General features: G+C 37.2%; 2 protein-coding genes across 4 annotated transcripts in view; one reads left to right on the top strand and one right to left on the bottom strand.

Annotated features, from left to right (window-relative positions):
* CENPP (centromere protein P) overlaps positions 1 to 22,471 on the bottom strand; it is a 112,705-nt gene that overhangs the window by 80,066 nt on the left and 10,168 nt on the right. For 2 of the 3 annotated variants that reach the window (XM_068201548.1, XM_068201550.1), the window contains one exon: positions 22,120 to 22,216. In XM_068201548.1, the coding sequence (XP_068057649.1) occupies positions 22,120 to 22,216 (97 nt within the window). Of the gene's footprint in view, positions 1 to 30; positions 247 to 22,119; positions 22,217 to 22,471 lie in introns of those variants that run through there. The other variant, XM_068201549.1, reaches the window with a different exon arrangement.
* Positions 7,101 to 19,989, top strand: OGN (osteoglycin). The gene is made up of 7 exons (XM_068201547.1): positions 7,101 to 7,499; positions 8,123 to 8,375; positions 13,542 to 13,626; positions 15,598 to 15,756; positions 16,281 to 16,483; positions 17,052 to 17,147; positions 17,448 to 19,989. The coding sequence occupies exons 2-7, from the start codon at positions 8,208 to 8,210 to the stop codon at positions 17,616 to 17,618; spliced, it is 882 nt and encodes a 293-aa protein (XP_068057648.1). The 5' UTR covers positions 7,101 to 7,499; positions 8,123 to 8,207; the 3' UTR covers positions 17,619 to 19,989.

Here is a 22,471-nt window from a genome sequence, read left to right as displayed (position 1 = left end):
AGCACATAGGACAATTATTCCAGAAGGCTTTTACAGTGCCCAGAGAACTAAAGACTTGGTAGCCTTAGAGAAATGAGAATTATAATAAAGTACCGGATTAATGGAATCTAACTGAGTGAAATTTGCTCTGGTAACGCAGGGGATGCTGTCTGTAAAAGTCATGATGTTTTTGCCTTCCAAGTATCTTGGGAGTTCTCTGAGGGAATCATGAAGGATGTGGAAAAGGGAGATCCTGGTCCAAACAGCCTACAAAAATTCCTAAAGGTTTTTAAGAAAATTAAGTTGCCACAGATCAAAAGGCAACATCACAAACAAAAATCAAACTAAGTATGAGAAACAGCCTAAGAATAAATGGCCAGTTCTTGCTGTGGAGGGGATCCCACTGGTGGGAACTTTGCAGAGAGCCTGTGCTGGAATTTATTCAATTTAAAATGCTAGCAAGAGATAGACAAACCAGGCTGAGAAGTGAGATGCCAACAATGAGTGCTAAGTGTTGCTGAAGAATGGCTGCAAATGTCCTCAGGATGCTAAAACAGCCAGTGGAGCTCATCACAGTTAAATGAGAAGTGATGTCCATGGAAATGATGATCTTAGTTCCACATTAAAACTAATGAAGGATGACCTCACCAACATCACTCAGGGAGCAAGACTCAGAAGTGCTTCAGTAGCAATAGGAGTTCAGTGAAAACACTGGCTCAGTGCCCAGGAGTCACAAAAAGGAAACTCAAAAGTAGAGAGTAACTAGAGACAAATGGAAAACAAGAGACATCAAGACACTGCCATAAATCTGTGGCTCACCCAGACATTAAATGCAGTATTGATTTCCAAAGCCTCAGGTAGCTGGTGTAATTACACAGGGCATGATTGGAAAAGAATTAGAGCAAGGTCACCCAAGGTAAGGACTGGCTTCTATATCAACAACATGGAATGCACTTCTAGGGCTCAGCAAAGAGATGGCTGAGGGGGATACAGAAGATACCCACAAAATTATGAGTTGCATTGACAACAAGGGGCTGGGGATCTGCTCTAGTACAAGGGAAGGAGCCATCAAATGAAGCGCATATGTCCCATGTACCTGAGGACATGGATGCAGCAGCAATTTTAGACATGGTGTTGAGAAAAGACATAAACAGTAATTGTGTTCCTTGGAAGAGATCCTTTAAAGGTTGTTAAATGAAACACAGTAGGTACAAAAGTGCTGAGCTGAAAATAGCTGGAGAACAGAAGAACATTTGAAGACAGGATAGAGACAAGGATCATACATCATTGTTCTCTGTCTTCCCAAAGCATCTGTTCATGGGCATTGCTGGACACAGGACATTGTACACTAACCTTTATTATTAATTCCACACCAGTTCTTTGTTGTCACAATCCTGAACCATGCTAATGTGCTGGTACTGCTCCTCACTGCCACTGCCTAGAGACAGTGTAAAACATGCTTGCTTCATTTTTGCTCTGGTACTTACTTACAAACTATACAGTGTTTTTAAAGGAGGAAATAGGATCATAAACTAAGAACTAAACATGCTATTTATTTCATTAGTAACAGCAAAACCTAACAATGAAATAGCTTAATGAGTTTGTTTACAGCACAGTGAGAAAATACAGAAACAAAGCTTGATCTAAGTTTTAACTCTGCATCTCCATGAGCAATTCAGGTAAAGTGCCAACCACCAGAAGTTATTATAAAAATCAAAAGAAAGAGAAATAAAAGTTGTTTAATCCAACTCTTTATATTTTTTTCTTTAGCCCCAAAAAAGTGGGAATATATTTTGCTTTTTCCCCGATAAATATTTTTTACACTTTGCTTCAGTACTTTGATAATAAAAGTCATATGGATGAGGACAGAAGCTCCTTTATAGAAAACAGATGTTTTGCAGTTCACGTTTTCTGACTTAGTTTAACATATTCACATTCCACTTTTACAATCCATCTCCTTCTTTGTTGCCCAACCTGATCATTGTGAGTTATTAAGCATAGGCATTTCCTACCTGAAAAGCAGGAAAGGGGAATATACTATATTTTTAACCAAAAAAGTACACATTGAAGAGATTTCACTATCATTTTCCAGTACTGCTGCAAGAGTGTGAACTATTCAGCTATAAGCCAATTTGTGTATACACTATTGAAACTTATGGAATTCCACAAATACAAACATTTTTAATGTTTTAACGGTTTTGCCCAAAATTTATATTTCTAAGAACCTAATTAATTTAAAAGGAAAATAAATAGAAACACAACCTTGTAATTCGTTGCATTAATTCATTATCTACAGAGAAAAAAAAAATCAATTACCCTATTCTAAAAGTAGAACACAAGGAAAACAGATAAATGTGAAGATGAGCCACGAACACAGAGAGTAAACAGATGCTATGAACAACACAAGGAACAGATGCCTGGAACATTGAAGTAAAATATGGATAAGGCCAATGATTCTTGGAGCCCTGGCTCAAATGTCCCTGTGGACATAGTAACAGCTCTCAACAAATGATGGTATTGTCATAAGGAAGTAATGCCAACTCTGGAAGGAATTCTAAGAAATTGTAATAAATTGCAGTAGGTTGGCTTTTGTTTCAGGATATAACTGATGTCACCTAGCAAAGCTCAGGAGGACATGTGTTCAACAGAGGGGTCTGGGTAGATATACAGCACTGTTACTCTGGTTATCATTTGTATTTATTAACCATATTTTAATTTCTGTTTAATATTATGCATGATTTTTGCAATGTGCTTTATTCATTTATAAAACAGTAACTGATAAATTTTTTTCTTTACCAGAAATGCAAGAAATAAAGGTAATGTCTTCAGCCTTTAAAAATTCTGATTATAAATCAGAAACATATGGAAGGATGTTCATACAATCACGTGGTCATTTTTCAGCTGTCTTCATTTTGCAGCTTGTAGCCCTAACAGTGACCTAAACTGATTTAATTCAGAGTCTTGCAAATAGTTGCAACTTTTCATAAAAATCTGGAGGTATTTATGCATAACTATTTCATTTCAGGTACTTCTTTAGTGATTCTGAATCTTGAAAAATGTTCTGTGTATTCTCTAGGACATGATGACATTTGTTTTACATTTAATACTACCTCTGAACTCTCCTCCATCCCTCAAGGATGCTGAGTTTGAACTGAGTTTGCTTTACACAATGACTCTTCTATAGCACCACCTTCAGTTCTCAAACCAGCAAAGAAACCAGGAGATTGCTCCCTCCTCCGTGATACCTTTAGTTCCCAGAATAAATGCAATTCCATCATCATTACTGGCATTAAACTGCCTTAAAACACCCTCTATCAGGACCTTAACAAAAAGCAGAAGGGAATGAAGGAGTCTGAGAAGTTTCATATCATACATTTATGCAGCAGCAAAAAGTAGTTTTAGAGAGTAGAATTAATCCCATATAAATATCAAAAGAAAAGGCCTGTGTTTTAGAAAATAAAACTTGTGTAGAGAAGCATTCCAAAATGTTATTTCTTTTAGGTTAAAAAAGGAGAAAATAAAAATAGAACCATCGAGTTCAGTTCTAACATCACTTAATGCTTTTGCCCTCTTTAACAGTCAATTTGCCACAGCTTGCAGATTATTATGTACATGTACATTATCAGGCTGGTGCAATAACTGTCTTTTCCTCCATAAAACCTTTTCGAGTATAATTACTCCAATCCAGAACAGCTGGTCAACATTGTGAGGTGTTTAAATCACACTCCACACAAGTTATGCCAAGGAACCTCCAACATGTTACCTTCCACATGAAGCAGAAATATCACACACAAAAGAAAATCCCGCATTGTGCCCAGGTCTATAAATACCCAAGAATCTTTAAAAGCTTTCCTAATTTGTCCTCAATCTCATTTTTTCCTACACAGATGTCTGGCCAAGAGAAGACACTGACTGTGAGCATTCTGTGTAAGGGATTCCCAGCACCCACCATAAGCACAGGTCAGCTGAGCAATAATCCATAGTACTTTTTTCAACAACACTTATAATTAGTAAAACTCAGAAATGGCAGATGTTGCCAGTATCATCCTTTAGAAATTGTGATACAAGATGAAAGCCAAGGTCTTTAAGCAGCTGCAAAATACACTTCCTCTGTCTAAACATAGAACAAACCTGAGTGATTGAAAAGAATCTCAGCTTTGGTTTATTTCATAAGGAATATCTTGGAGCAACTTTATGGGACTCTTCCTAGTGCTGCCTCATAGCCTTACTAACCCCTGCACCCCAGAGGTAAGGCCCTATGTTTTTTCCTCCCCATTTTTCTTTTTCCAGTGTTCCGCCTCCCACTGCACAACCTCAAGTCTTTATATAGGCAGCACCAGCTCCTGCCCCCTTTAATTCCTACAGGCACCTTAGAGAAGTCATTTCCAGCCTGTCTTGCACAGATGAAAGTCTACCCCACTCTGTATTAACATATAAACTAAATACTAGATTCTTTCCCAGATGCTGAAGATTTAGTCAGCAACGTATATCCTTTGGATAGTTACCCTCATTTCTGTCTTGCTCGCCTACATTTTTTCTGCTTCTGCCATCCACACCCATCCAACTTCTCACTTTTTCTCTCCTATTATTTGTTGTCTAACATGACAGAAGAAAACCTTGGGGAACAAATTTTACACCTATTCTGTATGCAACCCTTTTCACCTAAAGCTAAGTTTTCCTGACAGCAGAATCCAGAGACCAGAATTCAAACCCATTAATCTGGCTTGGGTTCTATCCACTACAAGAAAAGAAGTCTTGTGGTTCATTTACACCTTCAGCTACACTTTATCTCCTTACAAAATGACAGGAAATGACTACTGTTCAAATTTAAGCAACAATTCCATGTCAACAAAATTAGCAAAAATAACCTTTTAAAATGCGTAACAGTCTAGCTGAAAGTATTTTATGGGGAAATCAGAGCAAATGAGATATCATGGGGAAAATAAAAAACCACACCATGGACACATTATTAAGGTCCTCTTCAAAAACTGGAGCTCAATGAGTTAACAACACAGCACGCTTAGGTTTCCAGGAAAGAAACCACCTTCCAAGTACATTGATCCTTGTAACCAGAGTCCAAGCAAAAGACACTTACACATCCAATTTCTGAGCACTAACAGTGCCTAGAAAGCACTCTCTGCTTGTCAGGGTGTTTCCTGTGAGCTCCCCTACTGCCAATGCATATGAACCACATATTTCATCTCACATGATTTGGATATTGTGGTTATTTCTAATCACTCTGAGCAGGAATAAAGCAGTTGAAGGAAGCAATACTCCCCTTCCTTGTTTGCAGTCACCCGTACCACCTCCATCCTTGTGCTAATCTGAGCATCTGGTACGTGTTCAGATAAAAACTGGTTTTATCTGACATTATTTGCTGATATATTATCTTCTTTCATGACAATGCCAACAAACTATGGGATAAGGTTACTACTTTAATTGGCACTGTGAGCTAGTCCTTCATGGCATCATGCCAAATAAACTACTTAACATCTCCCTCTTTGAACGTATTTGTAAGGAAGTATTCATGAGCTTCTGAGAAGTGCCTCTATTGCAGTGAGTACACACACAACAACCTTTTTAAGATAAGCACAGAACTGAAATCTTGTGACCCTGATGAACACAGACTTTTCACATTTTGTGCAGAAGCTGTTCCTGAAGTTGTCTAAAAATTCAGAGCCTCTTCTCTTGTAGATCAAAATAAACAAGTGTTTCTTTGAATGAAGACTTCCTACATTTTCAAGGCCTCATTTATCTAGTAGTTTTCCCTCATTTTTAAAAGCTGTCATATGTAAGGAAAAGATAAAGCTATTCCTAAGACAGTCTATGTAGCTGTGAAATCTAGGATTTCAGTACTTACAAAATAAATTATCATAACACTATAATAAATATACTTATTATTTTATATCTTGCTTTCAGCTTCAAAATACTTAATATTTTTTTTTCTCCCTTAGGATAGTTATCCTTTTATTACATTCAAGCACGGGAAACATTTGGCTGCCCCAGAGACAGAGGAAATCCTAACATGGATGTTTGGCAGAGGGGTGGCAGCTGGAAAGGGTAAATACAAAGCAGAAATGTGTCATTACTTCCCAGACACGCATGAAGGCAGAAGGGATGCTAAGATGGTACTGACACTGCAGTTTAACCACTTCCAAACTCCTGGTGTCATTGTTCCAGCAGAATAGCATCCAATGGGATTCATTCCAATGGCCCAATTTCCATTATTACTGAGCCTCTTCCCTCACATCTCCATTATCATAGAGCAAGCTTCAAGTCCGAACTATCACATTGTTAAATGTGCATATGAACTAAGCTACAAACATTTTTAAAAAATCCAAATGAGTTCAGAAACTGGTGGGATTATAAACCCGAAAAGATTTTAGACAGCAACTGGCTGTAGCCACTCTGCAGATTTCCTACAGACATTTGGCTGCTAAACAAGGCAGCATTTAAAAGAAAACTTAAATTCCACAGTTTATCATCAGTATTACTCTAGAAAAAAAAAAAGAAAATAGGTATAACAACAAAAGAGAAATGAGAGAAATGTAAATCTGGATATATTCCCACTAGATTTTATTGCTACATACTTTTTAAAGACTTGAGAAAGCTACTCTATAAACTTTCAAAGTTGGTCTGTCTGTCTCCCATTTGTGCTGACTGCCAAAAATTCATAATGAGGAAAAGGATGGGGGAGGAAGAAATGCATTACAAATCCAGAAACTGCTGCTCATAGTTCAGATGGAAATTCTACACCTGGAGAGTGCTCACTGAGTTATCTGTAAAACTGAAACAGAACTTTATTCAAAGAAAGTATTTTCTGTGAAACCCATTTTCCAATAAATGTCTAATAAGTCAATTAATGAAGGATTCAGACATTGATTGTCTAAAAATCTCAACACAAACACAAGAAATTCCAAAAAATGTTTTTCCAGAACTCCTCAGACTGAAAAGTTTCCATTTCATAGATAGGTAAAATTTCTCTAAACATACACAACTTGTAATAAAACATTTTACTATTCACAAAATGTGACTAATACAACAGACGCGTGTTTTGGCTCTACCTCTGTCTCAGAAAGCAGCTGCTTTGTCTCTAGGCTGAAACATTTCACAAAATGGATAACACATGCCTTATTAGAGACCTCCAGTTTCCACAATTAATATTTGATTTACAGAAAAAGCCTTAGCAGATATAAAGAGCAAATCACCACAAAGAAGAAAGCTGCCATTTTAACAAGGAACACCAAAAGTAGGATGAGCTACACAGGCTTAGCATTTGCAAATGTTATGCAGAGTACAACCCCCTGCCCCAGGATATTACCTCTCACTCTGGGAGAGAATGCTGGCAAAGCATTTTTACCCCATGGAAAGCACTTTTCAGACTGTCAAACTTTGAGAGAGTACTCAGTTCAACAATTTGGATGTAATGCATAACTTGAACCTAAAGTACACTGACAAAAGAGTAACTATAGATAAGGATATCTGTTTTTTCAGTGAAGAGCTTGGAATCTGCTAAAAAGGTAGGTGGACTTTTTTCCTAAAAGTAGATTAACTTCGAGCTTAAATAAAACTACAGTGAAGAGGAGAAAAATGCTCGGCAAAGATTTATTTTTTAAAATAGTGCATGCATATTTGTAATGTTTCAAAGATCATGTTTGCAGCCTCTTCCCCTTTCCTGCCTGAAAAGTGCCCAACCTGTATAATATTCTGAGGGTATTATCTTCTCTTGTTTAGTCTCACATGTAAAGTATAAGACATTGAGAGGCTTTTGTTATAGAGCATTTAAGTTTGAAAACCCTTATTTTGACAACAAAGAAAAATGCATTTGAACCTCACATATTTTAATTAGTTAATCTACATATATGCCAAATATTTAATAGTAACAAAATTGTCTTGCTTTTAACAAAAATAACAAACTGGGAAACAAACAAATGCAATAAAGAATATTTTCCTTATTTGTTATAAAATGTTTATTATTTCCCAGTTTCTTCTCATGTTAAGAATAGGTTTTATAAAGTTAGAGTCTAATTAAAGGATACCAAGAGTTAAAAGTTGTTCCATGTTCCTTATGTGTTAGAAACCACTGCCAACAAGTACTCTAGGCTTTAAATACTGTTTTGACGGATTGCATTTTCATTTCCAGTCCCAAAGAAAGTGTTCTTCAGGGTCCAGGCACGAGCAGATCTTCACCAGCTCACTGAAAACCACATACATTGTTCTGGGCAAGAATGGAGACTTTGCAGGCTACTTTTTTTTTGTTTGTGTTTGTACCTTTGGTTAATCCAGCACCACCTCTACAGCAAGAATCACTCCAGTTTTATGAGTATGATACAGATGTTTCCATGGGAAGCCTCACCCAACAAGATTATGAAATGCAATCCAAGGATATAAGAAAGGTATTTTATTTATATTTTCCTTTTAATATTTTTAACTAAAACAAGCATTATATGAAAAAGGTGTTATGTGCATGCATGTGAGTTTTATGAAAAAGTCCTAAAATAACAGGGAAACCTACAACTAGTTCAGACATCGGGAAAGCCACTCAAACTAAAACCACAAAAAAAAAAAAATTTACCCTTGCTACAGTCTGAGTAAGCCACAGAAGGCAGGCTTGCACAAATAAGGCTAAAGCATCATTTTAAACATCTGCTGTTCTTATGTGCCTGCAATCCTAAGAGTTTCAAGAACCAGATATATTAATTATTAGCTCAACAGTTTTAACTATGCTGTATTAACTCAGTGAGTTTGCTTAAGAACAAGGAAGGTGATTTTTTTTTTAACTACCAAAGTAATAATTTGAAACCCCCCCCCCCCTTTTTATTGAACATAATCTGCCAGTATAAACCACAGTTCCTCTTTTAACCTGCCAAAAAAGTTTCTTGCCTAAGTTTTTCAGAGGTGGGTGGTTTGGGTTTTTTACAGTTCAACAGTTCAGCAGTCCTGAACTTCTATAGACTGTCCAGTGCTGGAGGAGTCACTTATGCATTAACACTTTGAGGGGCTTAATAAAGAGAATATCCCCCCTACATCTCAGGGCATTCACCAGCATCTCCAAACAGAATGTTTTTGCTGGGTGCTCCACATTCCTGCCTCTGAATTTCAATACAACAGCAGAAGACACAAAGCCATGGGAGAATTAAGTGAAGTGCCACAACCTCAGCTGCCAGGGACAGTTACAAACGTCACATCTCCATTCAGACCCAACCAGTACACACCAATAGAGAAGGAGATACAACACTGCTCAGGGAGATAAAACAGCAGCAATTGTCCCAAGAGAAGTTGCCAATGAAAATACCACAGATCCAAACCAAGTGGTAACAGCCCAGTATGAAAAGCTCAAGGAGGTTTTCATTAATATTCACTGTACTTGTTACAATAACTTAGACTGATAAGCAAGAAAAATAAAACAGCAAAAGATAGTAAGTAAAAAAAATTGCAGTCTAAATACAGAAAAATCCCTTTTGTATACCTTTTTACTATTTCCCAAATCTACTTAAATTACAGCCCTCCAATGTTGATTAAAACAATCAACTACATATTTATATCAAATAAATGTCTAAGGTATTTTTAAATCTGACATCTGCCACAGTGATGAAGTAACATGTGTTCATACACCCATGAAAAAGGGACTATATAAATGACTCCTAACTAATTGGTGACTATCCACTCAGAAGTAAGTCTTTAAAAAATTACTAAACCTGTTAACTTTAACTAGCCAGGCACAGCATCAGATGACACTGATCAATAAGTTGCTTGCAGAAGATTGCTGCTGCTTCAGTAAAGGAACAAGGAGTATACCTACATGGAAATGGTTCCCACAAATGTGCCACAGACAAATCAAAGTCCTGGCATTGCAATAAGCTGGTGGTCTTCCGAAGGCCAACAGTTCTGCTTAGGATAATTCTAGGAATGTAGTCAGTCATTATTTCCATCAGATCAGGTCTCTATTGACATGTTTTCATTGCAAAATAATAAATGAGTTCCTTATGTGCAACAACTACATTGACACAAGTGCCAGTGTTCCCAGTTTACATCATGGGGTGCACAAACAGATCTCCTATTCATTTATTGCACCAATTTTACTCCCCAAATATTCCAAGTGTTAAATGAAACTGAAATGCATGCCAAACGTTTCCTCAAGCATGCCCAGTCAGAAATCTGTCTTGCATATAAATTTAACTCCTTACTGTATGCTTGAACAAACCATTAGACTTTTACTAAAAACATCAGAAGAAATTTATTACTATGATTATTTGAAACCACAGTCACACCAGTCTTGAATAAAATTTTAGCAATTTAAAACACAAAATCTTAATTTCCACAAGAGAACAGAACCACTAAATTAGATGCTGTCTCACATCTGGAATAACTCATTTCATTGAATATAACCTTTGTGTTATAAGATGAATAAATTATTTTGTAGAAATTTGAAGATGGTTAGAGTATTTAGATGCAAAGTGTTAATGTGTCTGTGCAGTACAGTGGAAGAGGCAGGTGGAATTTAAGTACGTGAGTAGGCCAATATTCCTTCAGTGCATTCCTTACAAACGCAAGTAATGAACTTGTGGTTATAATCCAAACAATCTTTTGCACTGACACTTCATAGTGAGGAATTTTTATGGCTGATCAGCAAATATTTTTTAATTTTAGGAATTTAATGGTATTCTGCAAATTACCAGTTTTAATTTTAATGACATTTCCCACTGGCAGAGATTAGCAGTACATTATATTCTGCTAAGAATGCCCACCAAAGACTACTTTGATGGCTCAAGTAGGAGACTGTGCTAGAAACCTTCACCTGGGACAGATAAGCTGTGCCAGCAAATGTTATTAAATGTCCCTCAGGAGCCAAACCAGCAGCAGCCATACAACACCACTTGTTCCATGAGCAGTCCACGCACTCAGAAGTCTCTACTGGCACAGATACCTTAATGTCCACGTCTTCATGTGTCTAATCAACCTATCTTTGTGAGCTAACTTCTGCAGAAAGCTTCTGGGAAATTTGCTGTTTGCTGGAGTGTAGCTGGTAAGCTGACGCCCCCAGCTTCCCTCCACTTAGCATTCTGGCCAAACTGCTGCCAGAATCCTACTGAGAACCTTAAATTTCCTCAGCGCGAACCCAAAAACTTCACTAGGACAAACCAAACTAGTCCGAAGCAGAGCCAGAGCCTGGAGAGGCAGACACAGGGGAGAGCCAAGGGATGGATGATTCACAGGCTAAAAAGGGGTCAAAATTACAGAGGCTGGCCAAGATATTTGTTTCTCAGGCTTTATATCAAGCCTGAGGGGTTTATTCTGCAGAATAAAAAAATTCCCACAGTAAAGTATATGCAAGCAACTAAATACCAAATAAAACAGAGTATCAGAAGGAGTTTGAAAGCTCTTACCTGCACTCTGCACTTGCAGATGAACCACTGTGTGCCTGAAGGAGGGGAGAGTGGGGGGGGATTAAGAAAATTAAAAGGGTTCGTTTGTCAGCACTCAGTGTGCAAGCAGCTTTTCCACAGAGCACTCCTGCCAGAGCCTGATCCTTAAGCATGTTTAAAGCAAAACATCTTCCACATCTCACAATGTTCTTTCCTGCATGTGTTTCCAATAGCCATGCAAACCAAAAAACATATTGGCTTGTTCTATCCTACAAATATTCCCCATAAAAAAAAAAAAAAAAAAGCAAGCAAGCCAAACACAACTACCACAGTCAAACTGAAATCCCCTTAACTTTACTGCATGCAAATCACAGTATAAGCCACTGTATTTATACTGTAAATACAGTAATAATAGGTAATTCTCTAAAATTCCTCCAGTATCCAGTGAAAACCTGACTGTGGCTCCTTGCATCACAAGAGGCCACAATAACCCCCTACAACGTTATAGGCTGGGGACGGTGTGGCTGGGCAGTGCCCAGGCAGAAAGGGACCTGGGGGGAACTGGTCGACAGCTGGCTGAACATGAGCCAGCAGTGTGCCCTGGTGGCCAAGAAGGCCAATGGCTCCTGGCCTGGATCAGGAATTGTGTGGCCAGCAGGAGCAGAGAGGTCATTCAGCACTGGTGAGGGCACACCTTGAGTGCTGTGTCCGGTTCTGGGCCCTCAATTTGGGAAGGACATTGACACACTCGGGTGCGTCCAGAGGAGGCAACGAGGCATTGTTGAGGGTCTTGGAACACAAACCCTGTGAGGAGCAGCTGAGGGAGCTGGCGGTGTTCAGCCTGGAGAAAAGGAGACTCAAGGGTGGCCTTATCACTCTACAACTTCCTGAAAGGTGGCTGTGCTCTTTCTCCAGGCAGCACTGAGAGAACCAGAGGACACAGTCTTAGGCTGCGCCAAGGGAAATTCAGGCTGGATGTTAGGAAAAGGTTTTTTACAGAACGGGTGATAAAGTTCTGGAATGGTCTGCCTGCGGAGGTGGTGGAGTCACCATCCCTCAATGTGTTTAAAAAAGATTGGATGTGGCACTTGGTGCCATGGTAGAGTTGAAGTGTTAGGGCTGGACTTGATCTTGAAGGTCTCTTCCAACCTGGTGATTGTGTGAAGAGGTCCTTTCTGTGAGCAGCCCACACCTTAAAACAGACTAACATAGAGATCATGGAAACAAATTACTCAATTTCAGCTAATACCTGCAAGGAACGTGTTTATAAACTAAGTTGTCCTGCAATTGAAAAGATGCAATGACTATCTCCAGGAAGAATTCTGAATAACTTTAAATGCAAGGTCATCTCAGTCATTTTACTGAGATTATTTGGGTACAACAACAAAATACAACTTATACTCACAAGAATCCTATTTAGTTTTTCATTATATGCAAAATCTTGATTGTCAAAACTGTTTGTAAATACCCACCTACTGTAAATGCAGGTGAACCTGGTGGGAAGAAATGATGATTGACTCCAGTTCAGAAGGCTGAATGATTTCTTTATTATAACCATACTATAATACATTAATATACTATTTAAAGGAGATACTAAAACTACATACTTACTTTTTCTAACTACCATATCTAACTCTCACAACTCGTGACCCTCTTCACGAGAGTCCAGACACAGGGGGATTGGATTGGCCATCAGGCTCAAACAATCCTCACCAGAATCCAACCAAGCAATCACCCCAGGTAAACAATTCTCCAAACACATTTCACATGGGAAAAACAAGGAGCAGAAATAGAAATTGTTTTCTCTTTCTTTCCTCTGTGCTCCTTTATGAAAAAATCCTGAGAGAGAGAAGAATGTGCCTGCCACACCACCACTTAGATATTCCTTCCCACCATACAGACTATATTTTCTATTTCTATTTTGTGTGTACTCTGCTTTCCTGAAGAACTTCAGTTTTCTGAGATGCACTGGCAGCATCTTCCCTTCTTGCCTTTTAAAGTGAATAGTTCACATGTAAAAGTAACAATACATCACAATAGTCAGCCAACCTATAAAAGCATTTTAAAAATTAAGTGCCATAGGTAGGTATATTGTAGGATGTTCACTTTAAAAGATGTTATTTCAAATGCATGTAATGCTCTGTGGCTTTTTGTCTGAGGTTTGTATTTTAAAACAACAATTGCTCTCTCACAAAGGATGGAACAAATGTTTCTCTTGACACTTCCCTAATGCTGCAAAGAGATGACAGCCAACTTGATGTCCCACCAACAAAGGACACAAGTAAGTTAACTGATATGAATATTGCGATGTATAAGATATCCAAAAGAATATATTTTAACATACAAATATAAAGTGCAAAAGATAACAAATCATACAGAATGAATCTTTTCATTTATGAATATCTTTCATATCTACTGTGGAAAACCTTGTAACTTCTGATGGAGCAGGCTGAAAAATTTAAAGGATCCTCAGGGAAACTCTGAATACACAAAGCACAGCTTGTAAGCATCTCCACAGACCTGTCCAGTCATATTTGCCATTGAGATGTACCCAAGTTAAATAAGTTAGACAAGACAACGAAGAAAAACAAAATACATCCTCCAGTAAGTTGCACAGTTTAACCAAGTGATGATGAAATACTATGTGCTTAAATGATTTCAACAGATTTATTTGAACTATTGGCTATTCTCAAAGTTTACATCTGATGATCAGGGAGGTCAATGTTTAAAATACATCAGCAACATTCTTCACTTGCCAAAGCTTCCTACAGGCTCTGGGTACATTGTCCAGGTTTCTCCTAACAAGCTCCAGTGCTCTCTGCACATGAAAAGGACAAAGTTTTTCTGCCAAACAGAGCAGTGAGAAAAAGAGACACTTATTTTGTGTGTCTGTGATATAAACTTCCAAAAATAACTGATCACTCAGCAAGACCAGTGGACTGTCAATGTCTACCAAAGTGCTAATTCAAGGTTAATTATTGCCAAACAGCACCTGTCAACAAGCCCCCATCAAAAGCTGAGCAAGTCTCCAAGAACATCAGAGCTTCTAGACAGACATGCATAAAAACTATTGCCTTTTTAACAGTGACAACGTTGTTTGACATTTTCCATTTCCTACACAAACATATGAAAACAAGCCACTAAATTAAAAAAAAAAAAAACGCAAACCACCAAATAGGGCAGAACTCTGAAGCCTAAAAACGATGATATTCACAAAGCTAAACCTCAAAATCCTCATTCTATTCTCTGCAGTGCTGCTGTAAGAAAAAGATTTACTGTTACATGCTGGCTTCCCAGTCCTCACTGGTTGTAGAGGCTCCTGTTTTGCTGTGTAGTGACAACTACCACATGGAATGACCCTGCTGTCTGTACTGCATTCACTGCAGGGTGGAACCAACCAAAACTCTCAAAATATAGAAAACACAGCACAAGACACAGCAGTGGTGATAAAACAGAATTCAAAGCCACATTCATGACATGTATTTGAATATTGCTGGCAGAAAAGATTAGAGCAAAGCAGAAGTTACTGATACTTTACTACTCTCCATAAGGACTAGGGCAAGCCAGAAAGGTCTTGAACTATATTACAAAAAGTTTCTCTCTCTACTTGAAACAGCAGCTGCGAAAATCTCAGTATAAAACCAATAGAGATTGTGCACAGGGCTCTGAGCAACCTGGTCCAGTGGAAGGTGTCCCTGTGGCAAGGGGGTTGGAATGAAATAATCTTTGATGTCCTTTCCAACCTAAACAACATATGAAATATAAACATAATTGCTGGAGTTTTTATCAAAAGGTTTAGACAAAATAGTAGCTAGGAATAACACAGGATATTGTGTGACCTGCCAGAAATGCTCCAATGCACTTACAGTACCAAATGCATGCACTGCCAGGTGTTTCTCCTTTTGGGTTTGGTTCCAGATGTGATATTTAACATGGTCACAAACTTGCAGTTGTCACACTCACCATACTCTTCGCCCACTACAGATTTAAACTGAATTCAGGTCAATTAATAGCATTTCACATGCTCAGGTAAGAACAGAGATTATACTCAGGGAAATCACACACAATAAAAAGAACAAAAAAACCCAAGACAGCTGAGAACATAAATCTTCTCAGAACTTGATGCAAATAGAACTTCTTAAAAACCTAACAACGGGAAATCTCAAAAGACACTAGAGAAAACTCTATTTTGAGTAACCAAGCTCAAGTGAGTTGAGTGTGCTGTAACTGTGTGCTCTGCCCTTGCTGGCAGACCTGCCCACGTGTTTGCTGTGCGTGTGCCTGAGCGGCTCCGTGTACTGCGAGGAGATCGACATCGAGGCCGTGCCCCCCCTGCCCAAGGAAACCGCTTATCTCTACGCTCGCTTCAACAAGATCAAAAGGATTGCAGCCTCAGACTTTGCTGACATTAGTAAGTGACACCCCGATTTCCATCTGTTTTAATATACAAAATGGAAAGGCACAATGGATACGCATTTTGGACCCTGTAAACATCTTAATACTCCCAAACAATCAGGCAAAGAGCAGATTGCTAAAAATAAAATTCAGCTCTGTATCCCAGACATTCTTAAATGACTAGGCATTATTTTTCCTTCAAATGCTCTAGGGACAGGTCTGCCAGCTATCTCACTCCACAGCATGACAAATTCTTTGAATATCTGAAATCATGTTATCTCTAAGACCAAAAGAAGGATCCAGAGTATTTCTTTAAGACAAAAACAAGGGTCCAGAGCATTTGAATATTTCCCTTTTTTAATTTTTCAATTTAAGACCAGGAAGAAATCCAGATGTCAATTTTAATGGTATTTGCATTTGTAGATCACAATTTAGATGCTGCAGCCAACAGTATAACATTTAGCATATACAGCCATACACATTTCAAATGCCATGTAATTATGAAGTTAATACTTAGATTTAAATTTCTTTTGTGCAAAGCTACCTTAAGAAGAATTGATTTTAGTGGAAATAGGATAGAAGAAATAGAAGATGGAGCCTTTTCAAAGCTTCTGCTGTTGGAAGAACTTTCTCTTGCTGAAAATCGACTTGTAAAACTTCCTGTTTTACCTCCCAAACTAACAACATTTAATGCAAACCAAAACAGAATCAAGAGCAGAGGAATCAAAGCAAATGCTTTCAAGGTAAGGAAAAACACAATAATCTAGGTAATCAAAGTAACCAAAATTAGTAACCAGACTATTCAGTCTGCCACCAAATTATTTTTCTGTATTTTTTGTACTCTAAGAAACAAACTATGATGAAGCAGTTTTTGCTTTGCTTTTAAGGCACTCTGGACTATCAGTCATTTGTGCACTCACTCCCTCATGTCCTCCATGTAGAAAAGAATTTTCTATGAAATCTCTCACCTGCTTGCTTTCCCTCTAACATGTAAAGAAAACATATTCAAAAATTGATGGCTCAGAGTTCTGAGGACTACAGAAATACTAATAAACAACATACATAAAGTAATTTATAGTGGTCTCAACTTTTATAACCAACATGCTGTCACTGAAATTTCCCAAACATAGAAGGTCTGTTCTGTGAATTTCTTGATATAATAGAATTCAAGATTCATAGTAAAAGAATGGCATTTGCTACATCAGTTTACAGGCTATGTGATCAGAAAAAATTACTGATGTCTTGTAACAGGCATGAGTTCCTTAACCTTAAGTAATCCCAGCATCAGTAACCTCTCTTTCTGTTTAACAGAAACTCACAAATTTGGCCTACCTCTACTTAGGACACAACGCACTGGAATCTGTCCCCCTGAACTTACCGGAGAGTCTGCGCATTCTTCACCTTCAGGTATTCCCAAAGGATTTCCTTAACATTCTCTTAGGAAACACCCCTGAAGTTACACACTTCAGTCAAACTTGCTCTATTTTAAATCACTTCCCAGTACAGTTTTCCACTGCACCTCTGAATAAAACAATTTACCATATTGATGTGTATGGCCACAACCATCCAGAAGTTCAGAAGCTGCTAATTCCCATGCAAGGATTTATTACTGGTTTCTGTACATCAGGGATAGGAAATGGCAAAAAGAAGCTCTAATCTTTTATGAACAATGCATGTGTGCATTTATGAAAATGTTTTGGTTTGCAGTACAACAACATCACCACCATCACGGATGACACGTTCTGCAAGTCCAACAACACACGCTACATCCGCACGCGGATGGACGAGATAAGGATGGAGGGCAACCCCATCGTCCTGGCCAAGCACGTCAACGCCTTCTCCTGCCTGAGGATGCTGCCCGTGGGAACATACTACTAGCACTGCTCGTGCCACCCCACATGCCAGACCTAGGCATGCTAACAAGGATCACTTCTTCCTCTGTTTACAAGTTCATATCCTCTCCCTTACTAATGCTCTTTTCCCTGCATACCCAGGACCACCTGCTATGTTGCACTGTTCTCCTCTGAAATAACCATTTCAAACCAGTCATTTCAGTAGTTATGGTGTCCCTCATGCTTTCAGAATCTTTTCTGTTAATGAAAGTGTAAAAATATATATATGCACACACATTATCTCAACTACTATTTCACCACGTACTCTTTAGATAAAAATCACACAAAACTGGTTGTTCTCATTCTTTACCAGCACTCAGAACAAACACCACATTTTATTTTCAAATAAATGAAAGATTTTCTTTGAGCAAACCAAAGAGGAAAAATACTTTTGAATTCTAATCCCACTCGTTTAATCTGGAGTGAAATCTTTTTAGTTAACCTTCAAAAGTATATTGGATGAAAATGCAGATGAGAGAAAGTTATGTTTAGAAACAGAACTTCTCAAAGCTTAAATTCATTAACATTTCCTTAAAAACTTAATTTGTGGTAAATGGAAATGACTCCTATTTAGGTTTAGTACACCGAGCAACATAGCAACTGGAACTTTGCAAAGATGTTTTAGATTTCCTTCTACTATTCTGCTTTGAAAATAACATGTTTTGTTTTTACACAATGTATTTTAAGTGAAATATATCTGTTTTGCTGAGCTGTTCTCACAAGAGCTGTTTTTGCAACATCAGCTTCCTATTTTAAAAACGGTCTACATACAACATAAGAGACTCAAATACCTTTGTTATTAACTAATGATGTAGACCAAGCCTTGGTTCCACAGCTTCTCCTGACAGGAAATGTGACAATATAGTTAGGAGCAAAGCTGAATTCATGTGTTTACCTGTAAGTAAGCATGATTTCATCTAGATGTCAGACCAAAGAAAGAATTACCCTTCTACAACAATACTTCTGATCATTAGGGAAAAATCAAATCAGACTTTGAAGTTACAAAGAAGAGTTGATTCCATCATTTATCTGAAATCAGAGGTAACTTCAAGCATTTCACTCAACTACTTGAACCTCTGCAGCATATTAAGAACATAAATTGACACGTGCAGACCTCGACACTCAGTTAATCTAAAACTGGCCATCACTGATAAGGGACACCATGTTTTTAATTCCACAACTGTACATTTCTGAAATCCAGTTTCTCTCCTCCAATACCTCCCACAGGTGTAAAGCCTCCAGACAAATGAATGGCAAAGGTGTGCTAGTTACTATTGTCACATCCACTTTGTACTAACTTTGAAGCTAGTATAGATTCCTAATTAGCAGAAATAGTTAAGCATCAAATGCATGATGAAGTATCACTACATCTAAAACATTGATTTTACAAGATATTTTGTATTAGTTTTATTTATCTTATTTAGCTAAGCCTTGATTTGTTAGTGCTTGTGCTGGGAGGAATTGATGCCCACCTAATTCTGAACACATATTTTTGCCCTGAACCTGTTACCCAAGAAAAACAGCAACCCCCAATATTTTCCATTTTAAGTTATTTAGTGTAACAAGAAGGAAATTCCATTGTCTTAATTGAGAACTAAACCAAGTCTGGCAGCAATACTAGGTTTTCATTTTTCCACATAAATAATAAAACTTTGATGTTCCCAGGTTTTTAGCAAAATGTAAAAAGCAACTTCAAGCACGTAAAAATACATTCCAATGTCAAGCCAAATTTCTATTTGGAAAAAATTAAACCCATCAATTCTCTCACGTCTCTTGTGATAAACGCCTAAGATGGAAAAAACCCAGCTGTAAGTGTAATAGTGTTACATAAGCAACAGGCTGTGATCTTATTCTCATCACAAATCATTGCTACTAAAACTCTTTTCAGTAAATCACCAAAAATTAATAAATAAATACCAGTAAATATCACCAAATATGCATATACACAAATAAATGCGTATTTTTTGTAAAATATACACACATGTAAGCATTCTAAAACCTACCACATGATTAATTTTAAACTAAAATGTTGTATATACTTTTGAAACATACTAATTATCATCAGTAACACTAATTAATGCGCTTAACACTCTGTGAGCAAACCAAAATAGACAAGTGGTACCTTCTGAGTGTCTCATGAAGGCACCAAGTTCTCTGATGGGTTTTACTTTACTTTCCCTATTCACAGGAAGTTAATCAAAACATGAAGTGAGAAAGGCTTCAGTAGGGAGGATTTCCACCTCCTGTTTCTGTGACCAGTACTAGTATCAAGCTGAATGTAAACCATTTCATTTTTTTTCCTATCACTAATTTCTGTTTTGTATTTCAAATAAAACTTGAATTTTTGTTCTTGTTTACCTGTATCAGGTTCAACAACCTGCTCTTCCAGCCATGCCAACATGTTTCAGTTGTTCAGCCTCACAGCAGACTAAGGTTAGAAGGTTATTTGTAGATGTAAATCCATTTTACAGACATATTTATTGTGACAAATATAGAATACAGAATACTTAGTGAACACTACACTTGCTCCTTCAAAACCTATTTTGAATCGACCTCAAATTGCCATTAATCTCAAAACATTCAATATTACTTGAAGTACTCATCCACTTCTACATTGTCCCTTTCTTCTCAAGTACCAAAAGAGGAAAGAAAAAATAAACTACCTTTGGTGTTTTTACACTACACTCTGAGGAAAGTATCAGGAACTACTTTATTTCTACATAGAAGCCTTGGCAAATCTCTTTAAAAATAACCAAAACAGATTAATAGAACAGCTATAAACCCTAGACTCCCCCCCAAAAATTTTCTCTCAGAAACAGGGGAAAAAATAAATACAAAGATTACAGACTCATTTTAATGTTGTGTAAGTTTGAATATTAACAGGATTGACTCTTGAGTTGGTTTTATGCATATATTAGCAACATATATCTAATTGCTTTCCCACAAATTACTAAATCATAAAATTACAAATATACATTCTCCTTGGCAATCTAGTTATTTGAATGGTCAGATTTATCTTTGAACCCTTTTATTAATTCTCTTACCTGAGAAAGTTTTCTGTTTCGAGATTAAATGATTAGCAATGCTAACAAAAATAAGAAGGTCTAAAATACTCTTCCATAAGCACACAGTCAGTCATATTTGGTAAAAATTCTCCCAAACTGGTTTGTCTTTCAACTTTGTCTTTGACCATGGAAATAAACATACCTTTAGAAAGAACATCTGTAATACTGACCAACTTGTAATGTCTTCAATGAATTATCTTCACACAATTTTCAGTAATTAGTAGATAATTTCATTGTTTATACTCACCATCTGAACAAATACTTTCAAAAACTGCTTATATAGCAACAATTTGAAAATTGTCTCCAAAATGCTTTCCTATTTTTGTCTTTTTATTATATTTTTAAATGAGAACTATTTACAACAGTTCACCAAATCACTGTCCCAGAAACCACAGTCACTGGTGATCTAAGGATCAGAAGGCATCAAGGGAGGCTGGAAAAAACAGTTGCAGAGCCCTAAAGCTCTTGGTGCTCTACCTTTTTTATGGAGGGATTAGAGAAAAGCCCTTAGACAAAAGCCAGCAGTATTAGGCAATGCCAGTTCATTGCTCACCTGAGGACTGGATTTTTTTTTTTTTAGTGCTATCAGAAAATAAAACACTTTTTTGTGTTCTGGTTGATTGGATAATAGAAATTGATTAATTTGGCACAGAACTCAAAGGCCTAAAAGACTGAAAAAACAGGAAATGTTGATACTTGATACTACAGCTGAAAAGTAAAGATGGTGTTGAGTTTAATGACAGTAAATTCTTGAGGTACATAAAACTCAGCCAAGAAACCACAAACAATTAAGCAGCTAAAACATTCTTCTCTAACATAAAGCATCATGTAAGATGTTTTATGTCTGTAAGACTGTAGTATTTTTACTCCAAGGATTAGTTGTTGATCTTAAAACCAGCACAAAGCCAAAACAAACAAGCCAAATACTGGTAATTTAAAACTAAGCTCAAATACTATGTTCCAGTTAGGAGGGAATAACAGTTTATTTCCCACACAAGTAAAACACTCTAGAACTGCAAATGCTGTCATCCAAACACACCCTGACACATCTTCAAGAGAAACAGATCTAATCCTTCAAAACCAACATTTATATGCCAAAGACTACAAGTGTTATTTTCTTTTAATTTCTTCTTTTCCTTTTTTTAAAATCAAAATAAAATATAATACCAAAGCAAACTGTCTGACTTCTTCACAGAAAGGCACAGTCTTATTTTCTTTCACCCATGAGGAGCACAGCAATTGCTGCTCAATTGCCCCTTGAACACAGCACAAATTTTTAGCTCATATTCTCTTCACCACCACATACAAAGCTAAGATCCTATATTCTGCAAAAGACAGCCAGTTTCACTTCCAATGCTCTGTCTTACTAAACTTCTTAAACAATAAATATTGTACAAAAAAAAAAGGCTTGATAGACACTACCTTGAAATGCAGGAAGGTGTGTCTACGATGTTCATACCACTCAGCATATGTTGAAAGGCTTCTAAAAAATGTTAGAAGATCTCCACGTTCTTCAGTGCTATAAAACAAAAATATATTGTTTAACCCACTCATAATCAGATGTATCAATTTGATCTCCTAAAATTCAAGCTTAAAAAATTTCATTAGTATTATTTGAATATGAAGTAGAAATCACCCAAAATAAGAATTGCAAAGCTGAAAAAAAGCTGTAATGATTGAAAAAGAGGTTGAAGAACACATTCTTAAACCAGTGCTTCTAGTGTTAGTCTTATGTGTAAAATGTGGGAACAAAGTAGTCACTTGCAAAGTCTTA

The sequence above is a fragment of the Anomalospiza imberbis genome, chromosome 11 (genome assembly GCF_031753505.1).
Source record: "Anomalospiza imberbis isolate Cuckoo-Finch-1a 21T00152 chromosome 11, ASM3175350v1, whole genome shotgun sequence".
NCBI classification, from domain to species: Eukaryota; Metazoa; Chordata; class Aves; order Passeriformes; family Viduidae; genus Anomalospiza; species Anomalospiza imberbis.
The sequence above is the reverse complement of the archived record's forward strand: the minus strand, read 5'-3'. Positions and strand labels throughout refer to the sequence as shown.

Bases quoted from the DNA above. Each gene is read 5' to 3' on its own strand.
- OGN (XM_068201547.1), top strand. From the start codon at position 8,208: ATGGAGACTTTGCAGGCTACTTTTTTTTTGTTTGTGTTTGTACCTTTG. The intron at 16,484-17,051 runs GTAAGGAAAAAC...TCTGTTTAACAG, and splicing joins TCAAAGCAAATGCTTTCAAG to AAACTCACAAATTTGGCCTA. The intron at 17,148-17,447 runs GTATTCCCAAAG...TTTGGTTTGCAG, and splicing joins TGCGCATTCTTCACCTTCAG to TACAACAACATCACCACCAT.